General features: G+C 39.8%; 2 protein-coding genes across 4 annotated transcripts in view; both read left to right on the top strand.

The window, feature by feature from the left end:
- Nucleotides 1-4,544: 4,544 nt before the first annotated feature.
- GJE1 (gap junction protein epsilon 1) lies at nucleotides 4,545-9,332 on the top strand. Its single transcript, XM_065835582.2, has 3 exons — nucleotides 4,545-5,004; nucleotides 5,598-5,780; nucleotides 6,184-9,332. The coding sequence occupies exons 1-3, from the start codon at nucleotides 4,966-4,968 to the stop codon at nucleotides 6,577-6,579; spliced, it is 618 nt and encodes a 205-aa protein (XP_065691654.2). The 5' UTR covers nucleotides 4,545-4,965; the 3' UTR covers nucleotides 6,580-9,332.
- A 1,580-nt stretch (nucleotides 9,333-10,912) lies between these two features.
- VTA1 (vesicle trafficking 1) overlaps nucleotides 10,913-21,554 on the top strand; it is a 37,947-nt gene continuing 27,305 nt past the window's right edge. The window contains exon 1 of one of the 3 annotated variants that reach the window (XM_065835110.2): nucleotides 10,913-11,115. In XM_065835110.2, coding sequence (XP_065691182.1) covers nucleotides 11,007-11,115 — 109 coding nt within the window. In that variant the 5' untranslated portion in view covers nucleotides 10,913-11,006. Of the gene's footprint in view, nucleotides 11,116-17,024; nucleotides 17,331-21,554 lie in introns of those variants that run through there. The other 2 variants (XM_065835111.2, XM_071806477.1) reach the window with 2 other exon arrangements.

Raw genomic sequence — 21,554 nt, 5'->3', positions numbered from 1 at the left:
TAAAGTCAACACATATTTAATATTGATTTATCTGGGACAACAGGAAGCCTACTCTTTTTGAATGAGTATCAACAGAACACTTCAAGAAGTTCTATTGGCATAAACTTCTTGCAGTTTGCATGGAGAGAGGTGAGACCTCTTGCTGTTACCCTCTGGGAGAATTTCTTCCATCCTAGTAAGTTTTACCTGTCCTTTAGTCCATGGGATGGAATTCCTAAGGTTAAGAAATTAGGAACATATTCAGTGGGAATTTATTTTCCTGATTTTTACCAGTACTTGATTTTCTCTAGTCTATTTTTTCAGAACTCCAAACAGCAAGGAAATAAGGTTTGGAGACTGAGAGTGTCTCCAGCTCAAAGGAAACAGAAAGTTAGATTATGTTTCTAATGTCATTCAACAGATGTCTATGTAAGGGCAAGGGAATATACTCAAACAGCATGAATATAATTTCCTGCAGAGGCAAAAAGGAGAGGAAAAAGATCCGCAGACCCTGACATAAACCAGCCGGAATTCGGATACCCACATACAAACTGTCCATCATTCTGTTTTCAAACAAAAGAATCCACTTGCCTCTTTCGATGTTAGTTCAGTTTGCAGTCTAGAGAAATTCTCATTGTACATCTGTGACACAGTACTTAGCACAAGAGCAAAGGAAAGAGCACAACAGGTAAGTCTCCTTAGTGGGAAAGAAACTGAGCACAGACTGAAATCAGCCAGCGCAGATCCAACGTATATGGGAGCTCAACATCACACAGCAGGGACTGTAACAACTTGGAAACGGGGGGGGGGCACATCTGCTTCATCAATGAATCCCAAATGTAGGGATGCAAAATTAGTCCGTGTAGGAATGAGGAACTGCACACATCTCACAAACGCCCTCTACTGAGAACTGTTTCTAACAGGGGAAAAGGCTCCTTTCACATGTTTGTGCAGCTCAAGGTGCTTGATAATTCTGGGGCTAATTTCAGATTTGCATATCACAAAAAAATGGTAGTCCCATGAAGAGTCAAGCATATCTGACACCAAAACTACCTGCAGTAAGTAGCCTTTAATCATGCATGCTTCAAACTAAATGAGACCTGTGTCCAAATGCAACCCTGGAAGTGATCATATTTGAAGGCCTGATCATCAGTCATCTGTTAAAAAGAAACAGGACAACAAACAAGGAACAAATAGTATTTGTTTTAAACACTGAGCATTAAGAACCAAACCTTAGAGAAATTTTTGTCATATCATGCATTCGACCAGCAGCTACAGCTGGAAAAAGTGGACATGTATTGTAGCAGAGTCACTTCACTCTCAGACAGTTAGATGTACAATAACTTTCAGTAAGTCATGTCTTCTTCTCACTCAAATATAGGCTTTCTTAATTTGGTTGAGGTTTGTTTTGGCATAGACTTCCATTACCTTTCAACTTATTGGGTCAGAGGCTCTATTTAAAGGACAAGAGAATACAGAATTAGATCACTTCCCTTATCCCCAGGTTTCAAAATAGGTAACAGGGTTTGCTACTGCTACTATGAGGGTAGCTGGAAGTGGACCCAAGAAGCAGTCAGCAAGAGTATCCAGAGATGGAGAAAGGAGGGAATGGAAACAACAGCTCTCTACCTGGTTATGAAACGCTGTGCTGTGGAGCCTTGAAGGAGGACAAATGTTTGGCTTCTAAGGCTACCTCTCTAAGGCTAGACCTCAAACCTCTGTGACTCTTTTACTAGTAAAATAGCACTGAAAATTGTCTCATACGCAATGCCAGTGCACTCCCTGGGAGAAATCTATATGAGAAGAATTACTCCAAAAATAATTGTTGTGGGCTTATGTAGAGAGTCTCACAACTGGCATAAGCTAGCAAACTTGATATATTCAAAATAGAAATGCTGAGTTCAACTACAACTTCAAGATTCCAGATAATAGAAGTAGCTATGCTATGTGGTCAGAGTCGAGCTGTGTCCATCAGCAGTACTATGTCCTTGGAGCACTGGGCTGCAAGGAGGAATAGTTTGTGACCTCCCAGGCCTGGCAAAGCTGCAAAAAACACCAATATGGAAATTCCTCTTCATTAGGTCTGCATACTGGACATGGTGATGGTGGAAAAGAAAGCTAGAGAGTGATTCACCATGCCTATTTCTTAATTTTTTAAAAAATGCTTTTTAGACTAAACAGGTTTTGCATTAATTCAATTAAAAAAAAAAAATAGTGAGAAAGAAGCCTTAGGTACGACACACAGACTGAGCACGATGGCTGAGCCCATACCCCTGTGCAATTAACCCAATCTCTCCTTAGTCCATCCTCAACTCCCTGACTTTGCATGCTGCCTGCAACTCTTTGTGCTAAACACACAGCAGCAGGCAGTCAGGAGGATCTGAGGGAGCCACCTGCCTCCTAAGACTCCTGCCCTAGCTGAAGGTGAGGCAATCTCCATCTCAGGTCTGAACTGCAGCCGAGGCACCAGTCTGCAGCTAGTAGAGGCCTCCACTGGGTCTAAGCTTCAGTGTGGGGAACTCCGCAAACCAAAAGAGAAATTCAGGTGCTTCCAGCACTAAGCAAAGCTGAAAAGCTAGCCAAAGAGATTGTTCTCCAATATTTATGCATGCAAGCTCTCTTTTGGTATACAAAATCTTACCTTACTGATGCCAGTCCATTTTTTGGGCCATGTCATTTTGTGTGATTTCTATGGTGCCTTTTTTTCATGCCACAAGGTTAACAGGTGTCATTACATTTAACCACACTAATATAGCAATTAACTGGGTACTTAATGCTAAACACACAGTTCATCACTCTAAGCACAAGTGCAGCTTGATGCATGCATTCAGTTTCCAACTGTTCAACTGTGATTATTCAGTAGGATTTCAATTCATCAAAAGGTTAAAGAGCACATTGCTGAGTTGCAACCTTGAGCTGAAAGCCAGACTTAGGACTCACTCAGAAAAAAGTGTGATATCAATACCTTCCATCTCATGTGTGCATGATAGACAAGCAATAGACAGCTGTTCCTGCAGATTCAAATTGAATAATGATTTTCTGTCAAGAAAGTCCCAAGAAACTGCTTCAGTTGCCTTAGCAGACTGCATTGAAAAGGACTGCAGAAGTAGGAGCTTTTCAGCTTTCCCATTATTGCTTTTAAAACATTTCTGCTTAAAGAGATTGTAAGAAATACCAATATAAGTATTCTTTGAAGTATATTCAACAGCAGGTTTTCAATATCATTTCACATTTCTTTAAAATTAAGTGATTAAAATATTACTGACATCAAACATCTGTCCAGCATGCTGAGCTAATGTAGTATTTTTATAGTACTGTGGAAACATTCGAAATTGCTTTTTGAGTACAATTAAACTCCATATGTATTATGAGCAGAAGAAAAACAATTTACTGTAAACAATTATTGCATTTTTGTGAAGGCTAGTCACACACCCTGAGAACCACAGTATTTTATTGCAGGTCACATACCACTGGGAGATTATTGCTTTTAGTTCATTCAAGGTATACAAACCTCAGCATTCTCTCTACACAGTGGAGCAGCAGATTGAATTTTAAAAAGTTTAGAAACTCAGTCTCAGTACTACAAACACAGCACCTTTTACAGCCCTCCAGGAGATACACAGACATTTAAATAACTGCCTGAAAAAGGAGCTGAAGTAAATAACACACAGTTATTGAAGCACTTTTCACCTTCATCATCATCTACCTACTTCAGCAGATGCAGGGCAGGTTCCCCTTACAAAGGGTGTTCCGATGTTTTGAAAAAGCTATTCTAATCATGCCATTAATATAGTCATTGTGGTGTCTTTTAAGAGTCACAGCAGTCAAACCCATACAGAAAATGAGCCGTGATTCCCATCTCTTCCCTCCTCCTCCTGCTTCCGTGCCTATGAGCATACGTCACTGAGGGAACAACACTTTTTGTTACATCATCTTGAAGTCACACTGCAAACAATTACGGAGGAGGCTTTCTCATGAGTTTAGAGATAAAATAATAAATGCCCCCTTTTGGATTTGGTGGCTGGATTTCACTTTCCTGTGCATCCTTTTCAGAATACCGAATAAGCTACGGCGCACCACCAACTGAACAACAAGCTATCTCTTCCCCTCCTCTGGTTTCCCACCTCCACCCTTCCTCCCTGCACCTCCTCATAAAACTCTCACTAGGTTCAAACTAGCGTGCTGAGGTACATCCCCGCCTTTCACTGGGCAGATGTTCATGACCAGGAGTGTCTGGCGCATGCACAGCTCTTCTGTAGTTCTTTCAACTGTGCACATGGAGTAGGCTGTCAAATTACTAAACGCAATTCTTCCCATTAAGTCATTTGTAATAATATTGGAGTTGTTAATATTATTTGTTTTAGTTCAGTTGTGATGTCTTTGAATTCAGAATCTTGTACATGCAGCTTCCAAGTTCAGTTGCATCCTTACTTTCTATTTGACTTAGTTAAATACAAGCTATTAAGCTCTAGAGGGTGTAAACTGAACCTGTCAGCAGCCCAGGAGGCTGCCTCTGCGCCCCGGTTCGCGGAGCCCCGGCTCGTCCCGCCGGTGGCAGCCCCGAGACGGCCGTGTCGGAGCCGCCCTACTGCGGAGCCCCCGGGACCTGGACGGCGACCAGGACCGCGACCGCGACCGGAGCGGGAGAGAGGCAGCGCGGGGGAGCCCCGCTGCTGCGGCCGGGCTGGGGCGATGGTCGGAGCTGTGGGTACCGCGAGGCGGGGGTGAAAGGCCGGCACAAGGCGGCGGGGCAAGAACAGGGGAGTACCCAGCAGCAGCGTGGCGGTGGCGGACGGTGCTGCTGACAGTGCTGGCCGGGGATTACCGTCCGGCGCCGGCGGGCTCCGCTTTCGCTGCGCCCGCCGCCTCCCCGAGAGCCGGGGCCCGCCCGGGGGGCAAAGGGCGGAGCGAGCCGGGGCTGGAGCCGGGGCCGGGGCTAGGGTTGCCTCCGGCCGCTGCCGCCCGCGCAGGGCGCTTTCCCCAGCCATGTCCCCCAACTACATGCGGAGCTTCTCGGAGGGATGCGTGAGTAACGCGAAGCCGGAGCCGGGAGCGAGGGGTTCGGCCCCAAAACCGCGCGGCAGCCGCGTCCCCCATCCCCCGAGCACTGAGCAGCGGTGCCGGCTGCCTCCTGCACGGACCGCTCAGCAGGCGGACCGGGCGGGAAACGGGCCTGTCCAGGCGCTACAAATGACCCCCTGGGGAAGCTGGAATTTAATTTGTAAGAACAAGTACCTTTAGGTTTGATGATGGTACAGGCGGTCCTTCTTTTGCCATCACCTGACATCATGTAGAATCGATACAATAGCAAAATGAATGGACTTTTGGTCGAAGCGCCCAGCTCTGCCTGGCGCATTCTGCAACAGCAGAATACAGATGAAGGCAGTGAAACAAATTAACCGAGAAAACTGAATGTTTATATAAAATTAGTAGCAACAATTAAGTATTCTAATTCATTATTTTGTTAGAAAGCTACTGTAGCCTTCACAGGCAAACCCTCTCCTTTTAAAACAAGTAGAATAAAATAAATATTTTGGATAACGAAAATTAGCGAGTAGGCCCTCAACAATAATGCTGTCCATTTTTGTTTTCATGTTGAATAACCCCGTGATCTCCAGCTCAGGCCACCAACGGTAATCGGCCAATTCCACACCCTTTTCTTTGGCTCAGTTCGTATGTTTTTCCTTGGTGTTTTGGGCTTTGCTGTTTATGGAAATGAGGCCTTGCATTTCAGCTGTGACCCAGACAAGAGAGAGGTTAATCTTTTCTGTTACAACCAGTTCAGGCCTATAACCCCTCAGGTAATTATCTTCTTTTTCTTTTTTTTTTTTTAATTGTAGAAATCCAATGTTAAGAAAATAAACTGCAAAGAAATAAACCTAATTATTCCACATGAGAAGTAATAACTGATTGAGATAGTTATCACCTTTTTCTTGAGTATTTTCCTTTTAATAACCTTTAATAAGTGACTAAATATGGTGTTGTGCTTTCTATCCTTCATAACAACGATACTCACATTTCAGAAACAAACTGAACTTTTAAAATTAAAACATAACTGTCACTTTTACCTTTATCATCATTTAAGTGTTTATACATCTTAGATATATCAAAAACAGACTGGCAAAATGTTCCAATATGTGCGTGGTTTAGCTGTCCTGATACAGTTGTAAATCATCTGACAACTACATTTCCGCTACATTTTAGGTATTCTGGGCATTACAGCTGGCGATTGTACTGATACCTGGAGCCTTTTTTCACCTTTGTGCTGCATGTAAGAGCGTCACACAGGAAGAAATCCTCCAAAAGTCATTCTACACTGGTTTTTATATCTTCACTGTTTTCTTAAGGATTATCCTTGAAGTCGTGGCTTTTTGGCTTCAAATTCAGCTCTTTGGTTTCAAAGTGAACGCAATCTACATGTGTAATGTGGGAGCTCTTGAGAAGAAGTTTAACGTTACCCGGTGCATGGTGCCAGAGCACTTTGAAAAGACAATTTTTCTTATTGCAATGTATACATTTACTGTGATTACAGTGGTCTTGTGTGTTGCTGAAATTTTTGAGATCTCATGTAGAAGGCTAGGTTTCTTAAAAACTCAGTGAGGTCAATCACTTCTAGTCATTTACCACCCTGTCCACCTGCAGTTTTATAGCAATGATTTCAAGCTATAACAAAAAATAACCCTCCTGTCCTCTATGCAGTGTTGCAGAAGAGATGATTACTGCTGCAGAGTACTCATCTGACACTCACTCCTCACCTAAAAAACACTGCATTACCTGAATAATCTTTGTTTCTGTATAAAGACCAAAAGCAATGATTTATAAAAGTAGCATGTTTTCATGACCTGCCACATACAACAGTTTTGCCTCCAGAGGAGTGCCTGTCTGTGAGAAGGAGGTTATTTATAATCATATTTTTATTCACATCTTTTATGAATACAGGTACTAATAAAGTACTAAAAAGGAGCTAATAAGGTTATTGACCTTCCAGGAAAAACTATTCCAAAGGTCTTACATGTTCTTGTGGTTTTAGAATTAAGCACTAATGGTGGTTAAGCTCTGGGTACCAGAAAGTATTCAAACTTTTTCCCAGGCAGTGTCCCTGTTGCAACCTGCATCTCACACTCCAGGGGCAGAGATTCCTGATGAGGCTGCAGTGACAAAAGATCCACCGGTACCAGCTGACTTTGCAGTAGCCCAGCTGGTGTCACCTGCCAGCTGTGAATCTCCTTTTACACCTGAGAGAATACCATGATATTCTTTGCACTGACTAGAATGCCTTACCCTCATTATGTTTCAGTTTATGATGTTGAAGATTTTTACCAATTTTGTATGATCACATTTTGAAGGAGTAAAGGGGCTTTATGACTTAGTTTTGCATAAGAAGCTTAAAAGTTTCAAAATAAAGTAATGGAGAAAAGCCCTGTCTGGGTCCAGTTATGCCATGATTTCAATGAGAGTTGCTTGTGCGTGACTGCAGAATTGGGCCCACAGAATTTTTTGCTGTGTGTGTCACATCACATTGCTCTGACTAGAGTTGCTAGAATAGCAGTTAAAAAGAAGTCTGCATACTAAAAGTATTCTATACAAACAGTGTATTTGGACAGGTTAGGCCTTGAACTTATTATATAAGTATCAGATGTTTTTGTGTGTGACAGTCTTGAACTTAGAAGTTATTTCATTCCTTGTGCTTAAGTGAGGTAATGGAAACAAACAAACAAACCAACCAACCAACAACAACAACCAAAAAATTTCAGAACTGGAAAGAAATGAGGAGGTAGTTTCCTGTATAAAATACGTACAAATAGAAAATAATTAGCTATTTATTTTCCTTTTGGTTTTAAAATACTTTCAATTTCTAGGAAAAAAATGAAAGTTTCTTCCTCTTTCATAATTTTCTATGGCTACTAAATTGAACAATTTCTGTTCTGAATCACAGTGAAACAAGAGACTCAGACTCATCACTAATTAGCAATGATCCAGGAACCAGAAAGTTAAAAGGAGTCTGCCAGCATCTGTGGACACATTTTGAGGCCTGTAACACTGAAGGGAAGAACATATTTGCTTCTTGAATTGAAAAAACATCAAGCAGAAAAGCATAAAAAGTTGAGATCCCAGTGACAGCATCTGGGTCCTTTCAGGAATATTTGCAAAAATCTTGAAAAATTATTACAAAATCTTTTAGCATCAACTGTTCCTTAAGCAGTCTCAAGCGAGGTAGGGTTATAAGAGCTTTGTAAATCTCAACCACAAACTTAGTCCTCATTACGTAAATAGAATTCCATGATTTAGGTGTCTCGGATTCGATTGCTTCTGGCCCATTTAAATCAAAGTGGGTCACAGCTAGATGTGTGGTTTTTTGATGAGCTGATGAAGAACAATATGATAAATTTCAATACATTCACTGTACTAAAGTATTAATGTTGTGTTATTCTTTTGCCCTATAGAAGTTAATGTTGACTTAAATACGTGTCCAGTCAACACTATCAGATTTGTGCAATATTAAACTAGGTATTTGATATTTGCAAGCATTAAAATAGAATAAGAATTGCTGTGCTAATTTCTTGTTTGCGTAACATACCATGTGCTTGGGTCAACACATTAATTTTTTTTATATATACACTGGTATCCATCTGGAATTATTCTCTACAAGTTGAAGTTGTAATCTCAGGCAAAAAAATATTTTTATTTATAAATAAAATACAATATCTATTGCTAGTAAAAAGAATTTACTTCCATGTGCTAAGTACAGTGGTGACCAACCATACTCAAATCACACGTAATCAGGTGTTTGTATCATTATAAAATAAGTTCATCACAACCTTGTCAGTATTTTCCCTGGTGCTTCATATTTCCATTGCTTGTTGTTCTTCTTCTGTAGATTTCAAATCACTTCAGAAAGGTCAGAGGAGTGCCAAAACCCACAGCCCCTCAGGGGACTTCCCCATTGCTGTCAAGAGCCCTGCAAAACTGTGACTGCCTGAGGACCCCTGCGGGGCTTTGGGAGCTGGATTACCCACCAACATGCGCTTTCCCTTGGTGGTCAAAGTCTGGAACATATCAAAATATATTCTTCCAAAGCATTGACAACACAGATTTTTTTCTACATTTCTTGTGAAATTAAAATTGTCAGATTCCTCAGTTTGTTTTTCATTTAAAAACTAAATGTGTGTTGTTGTCTTAACACAAATGTTTTTCTGTGACTGATTCCATCATTGGTTTCCCAAACACATTGACGGAGATATTACATCCACATAAAGAAACCATTTCCCCACAGTTGTCAACACTTCTCTTTCCTATATTTGTCATTTGTTTTCCTGGCATTCATTATATCCTTAAGTGTCTTTAAACTTTTCATTTTCCTAGTCTTCCAAACTCCGAACTCTTTTATCCTCATTTATATTGCTCTCTATCAACTTCCTTCCACCCTTACCTCCTCTGAGATTTATAATATGCCTGTGTGCATTTCTCAGTGTTTCACTGATTTTAGCTTGAATGCTTAGCAAATATTTGAGATGATCCTGAAGGCCTTGTTTTGTCATTATGAAAGGAATTATGTAATACACTGGGGGATTCTTTGATACAATTGTATTTCTGTACACAACAAACATGAAGTTCTGTCTCCCAGAACACAGTAGGAAGTATTTTCTTTGCTTACATCAGGGTCACATTACAAGCACTGCTTTGACTTTTTCACTGTTTTCCACCATACTCTAGCTGCCTCATTTTCCACAGACAGCACTCAAAGCAATCCCCAGCTTGTGTGTTACAGTCAGTTTTGTCTCTAGCCAGACATCATGCCCATTTAAGTTCTCACTTAACAAAGATCCATAATTGCTCCCTCCATCATCTTGAATGAAACAAGCTAAATACACTCAGTAAGTGATGCGATTGCCTTCACATCAAAGGTATAGTTGCTCTGGGCCAGACAGCTTCTATGTTCTGCTCCTTTCTTGACTTCCTTTCTGCTGTTCAGCTGTCGCCATTTGCTTTCTGTTCTATTTTCAGCACTCTCCCATGATAGCAATGAGACAAGGCAGCCACCTCTCCTGCTTCATGCCTCCCTCCAACATGCATCTGCCTCTGTGCCCTGGAGCACTGACCGTTCTCTTGCCTTGCAGATGGTCGTTTTGAGACCACGTGGAAGTTTGGCAACAGGGATTTAACTATGCTGTCAGAATGAGAAGATGACAAACACTAAAATAATACTGTAATTTGTGAGATGCATTTGAAACCATTTTGCTGCAATGGTTCCCATTTCTTTTGCTGTTCTTATCCTCTCTCAGCAAAAGAGAAATCCCTGGAGGTTCCTCAGAGAAGTCATCTGGGAATCGGTGATTCTGTGAGATGCACTTTCCAGGGCTGACAGCTGCTGAGAAGCAGCCCAGCCCAGTGAAGCACCATTAACCAGAGCGCTGGTCGCACAAGGCTTCTCTAGCGGGCAGCAGCAGGATGCAGGGCACAGGCCCAGCCATACAGGTGCACCTGAGTGGCCAAGGGCCGCGCAGACCCCTGGTGGCCTCAGGGCAGCCCAAGGGGAAGTTTTTCAACCTTTAAAGGGATTTTACTTGCGGTTCTACTTCCACGGGGAAGGTGTGCCAGCCCTTTGGGCGGACAGGCAGAAGGCTGGGACAGGGAAGGGCTGCGGAGGTCACCGCCGCTCAGCTCCAGAGAGCCGGGCCGGGTCGCTGTTCCCGCGGCTGCACCAGTAGAAGCCCCAGCCGCCCTGAGATCTCCACGCCCACGGGGGCTATGGGACACGTTTCAAACACTCCGCAGACGCGTGAGGCTGCGCCTCCCCGCGGCCAGGCCACACCGCCCGCCTGCGGCAATCCAGGCCCGGGGAAACCGCCCCGACGTCCGCTCAGCAGGGGGCGCTCTTCCCGGTCGCACGGCCGCGGGCGGCAGCCCGCCCAGCACGTACGCGCCCCGACGGCCCACGCCGGAAGCGGAAGCGGCCGGCGCCAGGCTCGGGAGCGAGAGGCGTTGTGGGCTGACCGTGCTTGGCGCTGCGCGTTGCCGTCTGCGCGATGGCGGCCGCAGCGCTTCCCCCGCTGCCGCCGCAGTTCAAGAGCATCCAGCACCATCTGCGAACCGCGCAGGAGCTGGACAAGCGCGAGCCGGTGGTGGCGTACTACTGTGAGTGAGGCGGCCGCAGCGCCGGCCCCCGGGCCGGGCCCGCCCCGGCCTATCGCGTCCCGCCCCGCCCGCGGCTCCCCGCGGTTGGGGCCGCCACCGCCCCCGGCCACCAGTCGTTGGGTCGGACGGAGCGCGCCCCTCCCTCTTTCCGCTTGGCTGGTTGGGTTGTGCGGAGTGCCCGTGGGATGTACGGGAAGTGGGGTAGGGGAAGGCCCCACCTCTTGGGGAGGTGCTGGCTGATCATGGTCTTTCTTGGCCGCTGTTTCAGCTGCAAGCCCCGACCCGTCTTTCGTGTGCTCTATTTTTGCAGAGTTAAGCCTCTTTGCAGTCGTAGTGGATATGCCAGTAGCCTAAATACATGATTGTACGCAGGTGTATAAATTCAAGTTTTCTCTGTTGGGATAGTCCTAATAAGTATTGCAAAAAACTGACATTCGAGAGTCTTTTCTTTTTTCTGCTGCTGAAAAGACCACTTGTATCGGAGTAAGCAATTTGGCTTTGAGAGTCTTTAATTCTTTATAGAAATGTTAATTTTAGTTTTTGTTAGGCTTTGTCACTTATTCAGGGATCTGTAATGGAGAGAGTGGGTGGCTTTTTTGTTGTTGTTGTTGTTGTTGTTAGTTTCATTGAAATGAACACAGCAAAATCTTACTGTAAACTTTTCAAATTAGTATTTATATTTTCCAGGCTAACTTCTGGCATCTAAGCTAATGGTCGTCGGGGTGGTCTGTGAGCCTTTCTAAAACGCTTTCCACGGTTAATTAAGGAATGCAAGACTGTTGTTAGTAGTCTTAAATTCCTGTCACAGTTAATCACCACAGTTAGAAAATTTCCAAGACTAGCAGATCCCCAGAAATGTTATGGTTATGTTTGGTTTTTTTTCGTGAGATGTGAGGAGGTCATTTGTGGGTTTACTTGGCAATAGTTTGTCTTCAAAAAGAATTAAATAAAAATAGAGGTAGAACTGTTAGTCTAATTTATAAGGCAATCTTAAGTTTAGAAGGATGGACTCATGAAATTAAGCTTCAGAAATCTCTGAAAAAACTGTCAACTCAGTGTCAGAACAGTAATTTTAATTTTTATGTGTTACGCAGGAATACTGTGCTGATGTAGAAGAATGCCACCAGAGAAGTGAGATAGTTGCATATTAGAACACTGGATGTTCTCGATAGTACCCACTCTTTTTTTAATAGAAAGACACAGGACAAATCATACTTTGTGTGGCAGGAAGCACCAGCTAGGTCAAGTTTCACCGTTTGGAGTTTTGTTTGTTTTCTTTATTTCTTCGGCATTTTTCATCAGGTGTAAGACCCTGTTTGGCTATACAATGAAAATACTAGCATTTATTGTAAGTAACAAAATACAAGTCTAGTTGTATTTTAAAAAGTGTTTTGGTGGCTGATGTCTGTGTTTCGTAATGTCTTTTTCATTCTGAAGCTTAATGTAAATCTCAGTATACGGGGAAAAAAAAACCAACCCTGTGTTGAATAATTACCATTTTCTGTAAAGTCCTATGTATTGTCTGTCCCAAGTAGCCTGAAAATTTGCACATCTTGTTTTTTCATTTGAGTACGTCAGCACATCTGACTTATTACTGACTATGATAAAGACTATATTCCAGAAATAAGTTTCGCATTACGTTATTAGACAAAGTAAAAATCGGTGACTCTGTTTTTTCAAGACAGGTCTTGCTTGGATCCTTTGTTCTTTTAAATACATAAAGGAGAAGCATTAATTTTCAGCAGTGGTCCACTGATGACACTTACTTCTTCCCATGGTGGATGAGTTTGGATTGATTAAAATGCAGAATTTCTGTTTTGTAGTGTTTTGGTGGTTTGTGGGGTTTTTTTGTGTTGTTGTTGTGTTTTTGTGGTCATGTTGTTGTTATTTCTGGCTTTGAAGCAAAAATAAGGTATATGAACCATTAATTTTGGACATTGTGGGTTTGGAACAATTATATGGAATCCCGTAATATTAATTATTAATATTGCTACTGTCAAAAAAAATGTACTGTATATACTTCTAGCAAGCTATGAATAATAAAAGATTTCCTAAAAAGGTAGCTTTTTTAAAGTGTAAGTCTAAGTATAGAAACAATTTTCAGATAACATTTTGAAAGCAACACAGATTTTATGTGGAGTTAAAGCAATGTTTCTCATTAGATGCTTCACTGAAAAAAGCTGAACATCTCTTTGTTGAGCCTTTGAAAGTGTTTCGGAGGAGCTCTGTCCATTGCTATATGGTATTGTGTAGAAGGAATAGTGTGAGGAAAGCTTGGTGTGTACTGAAACATGTGATGTTCTCTGTGCTGGTGCTTCTCTGCCAAGCTTGTCTACAAGTATGGGCCTGGCACTGTGGATGTTGTTGTGGGACCAGAAGCCAAGGGGAGCCTGCAGTGGAAGATCGTGTGAGGGAACAGTTCTGCATGTTCCATCACACGGCTGCTTGCGCAGCCACCATGTGAGGGGGAACATCTGAATTTTGATCATATGATGGATGTGACTGAAGAAAAGAGTAAGGTGCTTATAGATTTGGAATGTTTCCTGAAGTGGTTCATCCCTAGAAAAAAGCTATGGTCCTAATATTTATGTTTCCATGGCACAGTAGTTTTCAGTATGGACATATGCTAGGTTTTGATTTATGTGCATTTTAGTTAAATTCCACTTGTATATTTCTGAAAATAAGAGCTGCAACACAAACTAATTTGAATATCAGAAGCAAGTGAACTCAAATAAGATGTGTTTGCAACCTAAAATATTATTTTCTATGGTTTAGCAATAAAATTGTCAGGAGGAACTACTTACTGCCCATGTTAATATTTTTGTCTCTCATCAGCATCCACTGGGGCTAGAGGTGTGCTCTCAAACATGGGAATTTGAATGGTAGTTACACATTTTATTAACTTACACCATTTTTTTTTTTTCTCTTACATTTTTCAAGTATACTTCATTTGAAGCATTAAACTGGCATAAACCACCACTACCACCCGAAGAGGATCCTGTAGTCCTTCTCTGCGCTCTCATTCCCAACCTTAATGTGCTTCAGAAGCAAACATGGATGTAATTGTATGATGAAAAACAATAAACTGGTTTTCAGCCAGGCCAGTTCACTACCGCTTTAACAGCTGTGCTCCCAGAGACAAAGACAAGGAACAAGACACAGTGGCTTGGGGAAATGACAAGGCTCCTTTTTTGATATTGCTGGCATGTGTTGATTTAAATAAATTGTAATTTGATGAACATTAATATCTGTTTTACACAATGTGGATAGCTACAGCAGGGATGATTTGTATTTTTCAACTGCCACATAATTTTCCACATGAGAAGTAAAACATTAAAGAACAACATTGATGCTTTTGTACACTGTAACACATCACAGATTTTTTTTTGGTGGTACTTACTAGAAACACTGCAAAAATTAAGAAATTGTTTTATTTCTGGTAGTCCTGTGTATTCCTTACAAAGCCTTCATGCTTAACTCCAATTTTACGTATTCTTATTCAAAGCAGTATATGATCAGTAGCTTTATACGTTGTTTGTAAACAGTTAAATTTTTTAGCTGTAGCCACTGTTAGTGGATGAACATAATTGATGAAAGCAAAAACATATATTTGCTTCCTGACAGTATACACTGTAAATTTACATGGTTGTAAAATTTGTTCTACTTAGAACATGACTGTAGAGAAATAAAGAAACCAAGCTTATTTTTTTAAGTTACACACGACATGATCTCACAAAATAATTCTCCTTTTAAAGAGATTATACACTTTTACACAAGTGTTCAGCACTGTAGTGATCTGCCATCATCTGCCCCATGTGATACTGTTTTTCACATTTCATGGTATTTTGTTAATTTTTATCATTAAGTATGTACCTGTTTCAGGTTCAGTAAAGGTCAGCTGATTGGCTAGGTATAAGGAAATGCCAGTAAAGGATGCTTCATTGTTTGCCTAGCAAAAGGAAAATGATCGGTAGGTCAATAACTTTCTTATCTTGAAAACTTACGTGAGTCTGACTGCCTACTTGGAGAAGTTATTCTGCAAACACAAGGAGGCAGGCTTTGATTAGAAAATAATCTCTGGCCTGTGTAATAACTAAAGAAATTTGATCTCTAACTGTGCCATAGGCAACTTGACTCAGAAGTTACTTTTTGAAAAACTGGAAGGTTTGAGAGCTAGTTTTGTCTTCTATAAACTTGCATTTCAGTGTTTAAAGCAAGATTTTCCTTAATAGCAGTTGTTTCAGCATTTCAGTAGTGTTGTTAAGCTCTTTTCAAAGACGATTGGTAGTTTATTTTATATTTCTGTACTTACTGGCCATTGATATTCTAATTCAGAAGCGTTGAGAGAATGCCAGTGAGTTGCCAGAAAAGCACTGATGTTCCGAGATAAATAACATCCTGACACACAGCAGTGTTTGGATATCCAGTGAATGCAATGAAAAAATGTTCTAGTAACTTCAGAAAAGCAGAGCTGTGATAGTCTGCTAAACATCAGAAACTATTCATCTGAGATCAGTAGACTTGATCTGTTTAAAAAACATGTGAAGAAAATCTCCTACAATTCTCAAATTATTGAGATAGAAAAGTAGCTGGGAAGTCCTTCCTAAAGATCTTACTGTTGTGTTGATATTTCTGGTTTTGTGGGATTAAGCAGGAGAGAAAAGCAAAAGAGACATTTGTTTTCTTCCACAACTAGTTGACAACTTCTTTAATCAAGTCATTCAGTTTTTAAAGGAAATACCCATCTGTTAAATGTGACTAGCTTTTTACTTATAAGTTTAGTCAGACTTCCATGAAACAAGCTTCTCACTGCATATCAATTGTAAGACTCTCTCAATTAAAAAAAAAAAAAATCATGGCCCAACTCAGAATTTGGGAAATATAGTTACTGTGTAATTTTATAACTGTAATATTGTTAATGTTTTACTGATCATTCCTCAAAACAGAGAACTAATAACAGGCATTTTAATTAAGCTTTTAATTTATTTAACTAGATGCATTTTGAATGACTAATGTAGAAGATGCATGTAATTCAGAAGTATTAATGGAAATGAAAGTAACTGATATTTGCTCTATTTCACTGCAGTGATTTTGCACACGCTGGCTCAATTTAAGTGGGATATTCTAGAATTGAAATGCATAAAATAATGTTCTTTTAACATTGCTTATCTAATAAGATCAAATTCCTGAGCTTTCCCATTGAAATATCAATTTTTTGTACTAGTTTTATATCATCCATTCACAAAAGTAAATTTTCCATATTCTTACATTGCTGGTGGCAGAAAACAGTTTTGTGTGCTACTAATACTGCAAATTAGTTAAAACCTGTTATTAGAGATTACATACTGAAGAACAGACTTAATCTGTTCTTTAGTTGGGATAAGTTAATTGAAATGGCCAAATATTGAAGAAGTAGATATCCATTTCATAGTGTGCTTTGAAACTTGTTTTGATTGAGCTAAGAGTATAAACTAAAAATATTTCTCAGTTTCTTTTTTTTTTTTCCCTGTGTTTTCTAATTTTCTCTGTCTTCAACCTTAGCTTGTTTGCTCTGATTTGTTTGAAAGATCTGTAAGTGGGAAAACTGTGGCCTTAAAACTTTACTCTCACAGAGTTTGTGGAGAAAAAAACATTGAGAAGTGATCGGAATAACAAAAATAAATAAACCCCATAACCCTCAAAGCAAACCATGGGCAGAAACAAAAATTGAAGGTGATGTTAACTACTGTGTCTTATTTTTGGCACTTGCTTTGATTACATATGTAATATTTTAAAATAATCTACTCTGACAGAGATACAAATGAGAACATAAAAAAGAACAAGTATACTTCAAGAGATTCAAACTGAGGTATGTATATTTGTACGGAATTCCTAAAGTTCAATTCTATGGTGTAAATATACTAACATGCATTTTCCACCATATAATTCACAGTATTCTGGTAGATCTTAATTCAACTTGAATCTCTGGAAGTAGAATTAAGAACTGGCTTTTGCTGCCTCAGGTTTCTGTTGCTTCTGAAGAGATACATCAATATCAACATTCTAATTTGCAGAATCACAGAATCATTGAGGTTGAAGGGACTTTGTACATCACCTATTCCAATCGTTTTCTAAAAGCATGATCACTCATGAAGATTGGTCAGGACCGTGTCCAAGCAGGTTTTGAATATCCCCAAGGATGGAAACTCCACAGCTTCTGGGACCAACCTGCTCCAGTGGGTGATTGTCCTCACAGTTGAAGGTTTTGCCTATGTTTAAACTGGATTTTCTGTATTTGATTTTGTGCCCGTTGCCTCTTGTCCTGTCACTGGGCACCACTGAGAAGTGTCTAGTTTTGTCCCCACTGCTGTCTTCTTCACATCAGGTATTTATGCACATTGGTAAGACCCTCTGAGCCTTTTCTTTTTGAGACTAAACAGTCCCAGCTCTCTGCTTCTCCTGATATGACAGATGTTCCTGACCCTTCATCATCTCTGTGGCTTTTCCCATGTGTCTTGAACTGGGAGCCCAGAAGTAGACCCAGCGCTCCAGGCGTGTCACACCAGTGCTGAGCAGAAGGGATAAGATCACCTCCCTCAACCTGCTGGCAGTGCTTCTCCTAATGCAGCCCTGGACACTGTTAGCAATTAAGGTTGGGTTCAGAAACTTAGCTCATGGTCATGCCCATCTAGGGTGCTTTGTTTCACCTCATAGAGTAGTTTGAGAGCATGAAATAGGTTTCTTCCAGTTTAAAATAAACTGGAGGGTGTTCCACAGGAGTGCATCAGGTTTGTACTTTAATAACTAGAGGCTTTTTTACCTGCATGATTTGACCATAACTAATCTAGAGTAGCTGCCTTCTCCTTTTGCCTTCTTGAGATCTCAGTTACTGTAAATCCTACAGTTAAGGTAGTTTATCTGTTTTAATTGTAAATATTTCATTTTCTTTATTAGACTATAGAGACAGATTTTGAAAAATACTGGTCATTTAAATATTGTGTAAAAGCTTAGGAGCCTGTGAATTCCACATTCAGATCTCTTACTCAAGAAACCAAAATTGGGCCTTAAACCACACCGAAGAATGAACGAGTGTGATTTCATAGAAGTCATAATCAATATTATTAGATTACTTGTTTTGTCATCTGACCTTAATTTCCACTCTTGTTTATAATTGCAAGTTCTGTTTCACCTAGTTTGTTTACAAGTGCTATTCTTCAAATAACAGTGAATTCGAATGTGATTTAGTACCACTTTCAGTAATTTTAAGTAAGAGACATTTTACTTGATATGGTTTTGACTTGACAAAGTTTGTCTAGCATGTAACATAGCCTTGGAATATACTGTTATGAATCCATTTTTCCTCCGTAGGATTTAGAATGCTATGAAAGAATCTGGGGGGAAGAGAGGGTCATGATACTATCCTTTGTGGTTTGAATTTCTTAATTAAATTTGTGTCTATTCTTTCTTCCTCCCTCCCACTTTTGTCTTGGATTTTTTGCTTGCATTTCTCCTTAAACTAATTTTACTTGAAAATAAACATGTAAAAGTAATTTGTTTTCACTGGAATGTTTTACATTTTGAACTGATGCTGTCAGCCTAATACCTTTTGCCAGTTTCTTTCAGCATCATATAATGAAGAGGAGGTATGAGAACCTTTGAAGTTTGTTTGTCAGTGCTGTTAAACTTATTTTTAAAAGTATTTGAATTCAGACAGCTTTGACTTAGCCATGTAGAAATAGCATATATTTATGATCTGCATGCAGAAGTATGTTACATTCATGTTCATGGAAGCAAGAAAAAATAGTTATTTATTAGTTATATATTAGTTATTAGTTATTTTTCTTTGCAGATGCATTTTTAATGAAAATACAGTGCAGTAATTTGAGTACATCCAATGTAATGTTTTTGTGTCCCTTGCTTCCCGCATTTGTATTCCAACTGTTGTCTTCCTGTACCAAGCAGTTAACAAATATTTTTCTTTTAGCAGTTTGACAAAGGCAAAAGGGAAGTGTAGAATATGAATGAGTAATAATTTATAGCCTGAAAAAGCTTTCATCTCTTAATCAGAATCAAAATATTGTTAAAGTTTATGGCAATGTTTTTTCTTACTGTTTAATGTCAATTTGTTACTGTTAAATGTCAAAAATATTCCAGTTCCTAGTAATTTTTTTTTCTATACTTGAGAATTAAATACACGTGAGTGAAAACAATTATAATATTTTGATCCTACTAGGCCAGGAAAAAGAAAAATGGATATTAGGACAGAATTTAGAAGATAGAATCAACCTATTGTGCATGCTTGCTGGCTGGAACTTTTGTTCTCCTGTATTTTTAGTTGGCACTGAGTTAGTTTAAAATGGGAGTAAGGGGAGTTTCAGTTGTTATCCAGACATAAATCTGGAATAACTTACTGTGTGTTAGGAATGAATGCCTGGCACATACTGAAGACAAAATACTCTCTCTGAAATTGTGCTGTGTATTAGCAAAGGAAAAATAACGTGGTATTACGTGACATAAATAAAAGCAGAGAAGTTTCTGTAAAGCTCACTGTATAATTCCTTCCAGCACACCCACACTTAGTATTTGCTGAACAAAGATTAAGGGCAACAAATCAAGACATAAATTTTGTAGTTGTCTTGGCTAAACATTTTTCTGAGAATGATTACTTGCCAAGTCTTTATGAATTTGAAGATAAATGTCCTGTCTGCAAACCGAGAGCAAACCCTGTTTTAGTTAATAATTGGCAAAACAGTTCTGTCTTCATGTGTAAAAGATTAAAATTACTTTAGCTCTACTTATAATATTAATTAATATTTAGACATTAGCTCTCGTGTAGCCTCGTTTACCTCCTTATTGCTTTATTTCATGCAGTTACTACTGTTGTTGGACACACAAAAATCTTTTTTGTGATTTGATTAGGATAAAGGGGACAAAAAATGTAGATTGTGTCTATTTAAACCCAAGTGCTTAAAACAAGCTTTAAAAGGACCAATCATTGGATTAATTTATTTGTTTCCAGGTACTCTAGATCTTCATCACAAATTGTGAACAGAGATTAGTATTACAGGTCACTTATTTCCAAGATTGTCTGTGTTCTTCAAATTTTGGCTTTAAAAACTTGAAAACTTTTGCAGCTGCAATGTATGGCTTTAGTTGTCTTTTTATATCAGAATTTTCAGCAGCTTGGCTTTTCACAGAGGAATTTTTTATCAAAAGTTAACAAGCAAGTGGCTCTTGTAAGTCTAGTTGTTTAGTTTTACAGTATATTACTGTGATCATTAGGGACATGCACTTTAAACATTTGTCACTGTATCGAGAGATTCTGAAAAGAACAACACTGAAATAATTTTGATGTAAAATGGCTTCTCAAGTGCAGTATTTCTAAAAGGTGAAATAATGCAACTCTAACACAGAACACTAAGAGGATTTCTTCCTGTGGTGTCCATGCCATTCAGGAGATTAACTTCCAGTTATTAGGAATGGAACTACTTGCACTAAAGCAAAATTTTTATTACTTAGAAAGCACAGCAATAATACATTCCACTGCTTTTGCAATATTATAAAAAGCAGAACAGCAGTATTTAAAGGAATGTAAATAATTACTCTGTTTTCTTTTGGGGCGGGGCGGGGGCGGCGGAACTGAACTCATGTTCCATTTGGTTTTCTCAGCAGAGATGGTGGAGGCAGTAGACTTTTGGCCTCTTGCTTAGGGATTCTTTGCTACTGAGATTACCTGTCAACATAAACATGGAGGACAGTTCTTTGACCATTAATTGCCAGTTTAAAATGTCACTGATGATATTAATGCAGGAAAATTATGTTTTGCTCATTGCCGCTGAAAGTTCAGTAATGAACTAAGTTTGCCCATTTGCTGCAAGTTAAACAAGAAAACGACATAATTTCCTTCACTAGATCAAAGCATATCTTTCAGTTACTGTCATGTATCCTTACCATAAGTAATATTTGTGTGATAAACTACACACAAAAGTAAAAGATATGTAAGGGACTTCTGACACCTTAATTGGCAAAAGTAGTAGTATCAAAACCAACGTGGTCTTACCCATAACCTTCATATAGAATACTTGGGACATTTCAAAATTATCAGAAGTAGAGAGAAGGATTACAAAACATGCAGACATGGAAAAACTCTTGACTAGAGCAGCATTGAAAAAGCAGTAAGTGCCTTAACGTTTTATTACTGATGAGGTTCAAACACTGGAGAATATACCTCCCTTTGGATCTTCAGTTCCTCAGCTGAAACTGATTTTCCAGGGCATTTTGAGTGGTAGAGTATGGTTGGCATTTTCTGACCCACAGGTTGCCTAGTTCTTCGTTACAATCAGGTTGTTTTATCAGAGTCAAGGCTCCCTTTCAGTACCAAATGCTACTAGGTAATAATGCTCTGTTGCCCGTAGTTTTCAAAAGCATCATACTCTTTCTTGATCACCACTTAGTTGAGA

The sequence above is a fragment of the Patagioenas fasciata genome, chromosome 3 (genome assembly GCF_037038585.1).
Source record: "Patagioenas fasciata isolate bPatFas1 chromosome 3, bPatFas1.hap1, whole genome shotgun sequence".
NCBI lineage: Eukaryota > Metazoa > Chordata > Aves > Columbiformes > Columbidae > Patagioenas > Patagioenas fasciata.
Note: the sequence above shows the minus strand (reverse complement) of the source record. Positions and strands in the feature narration are given on the sequence as shown.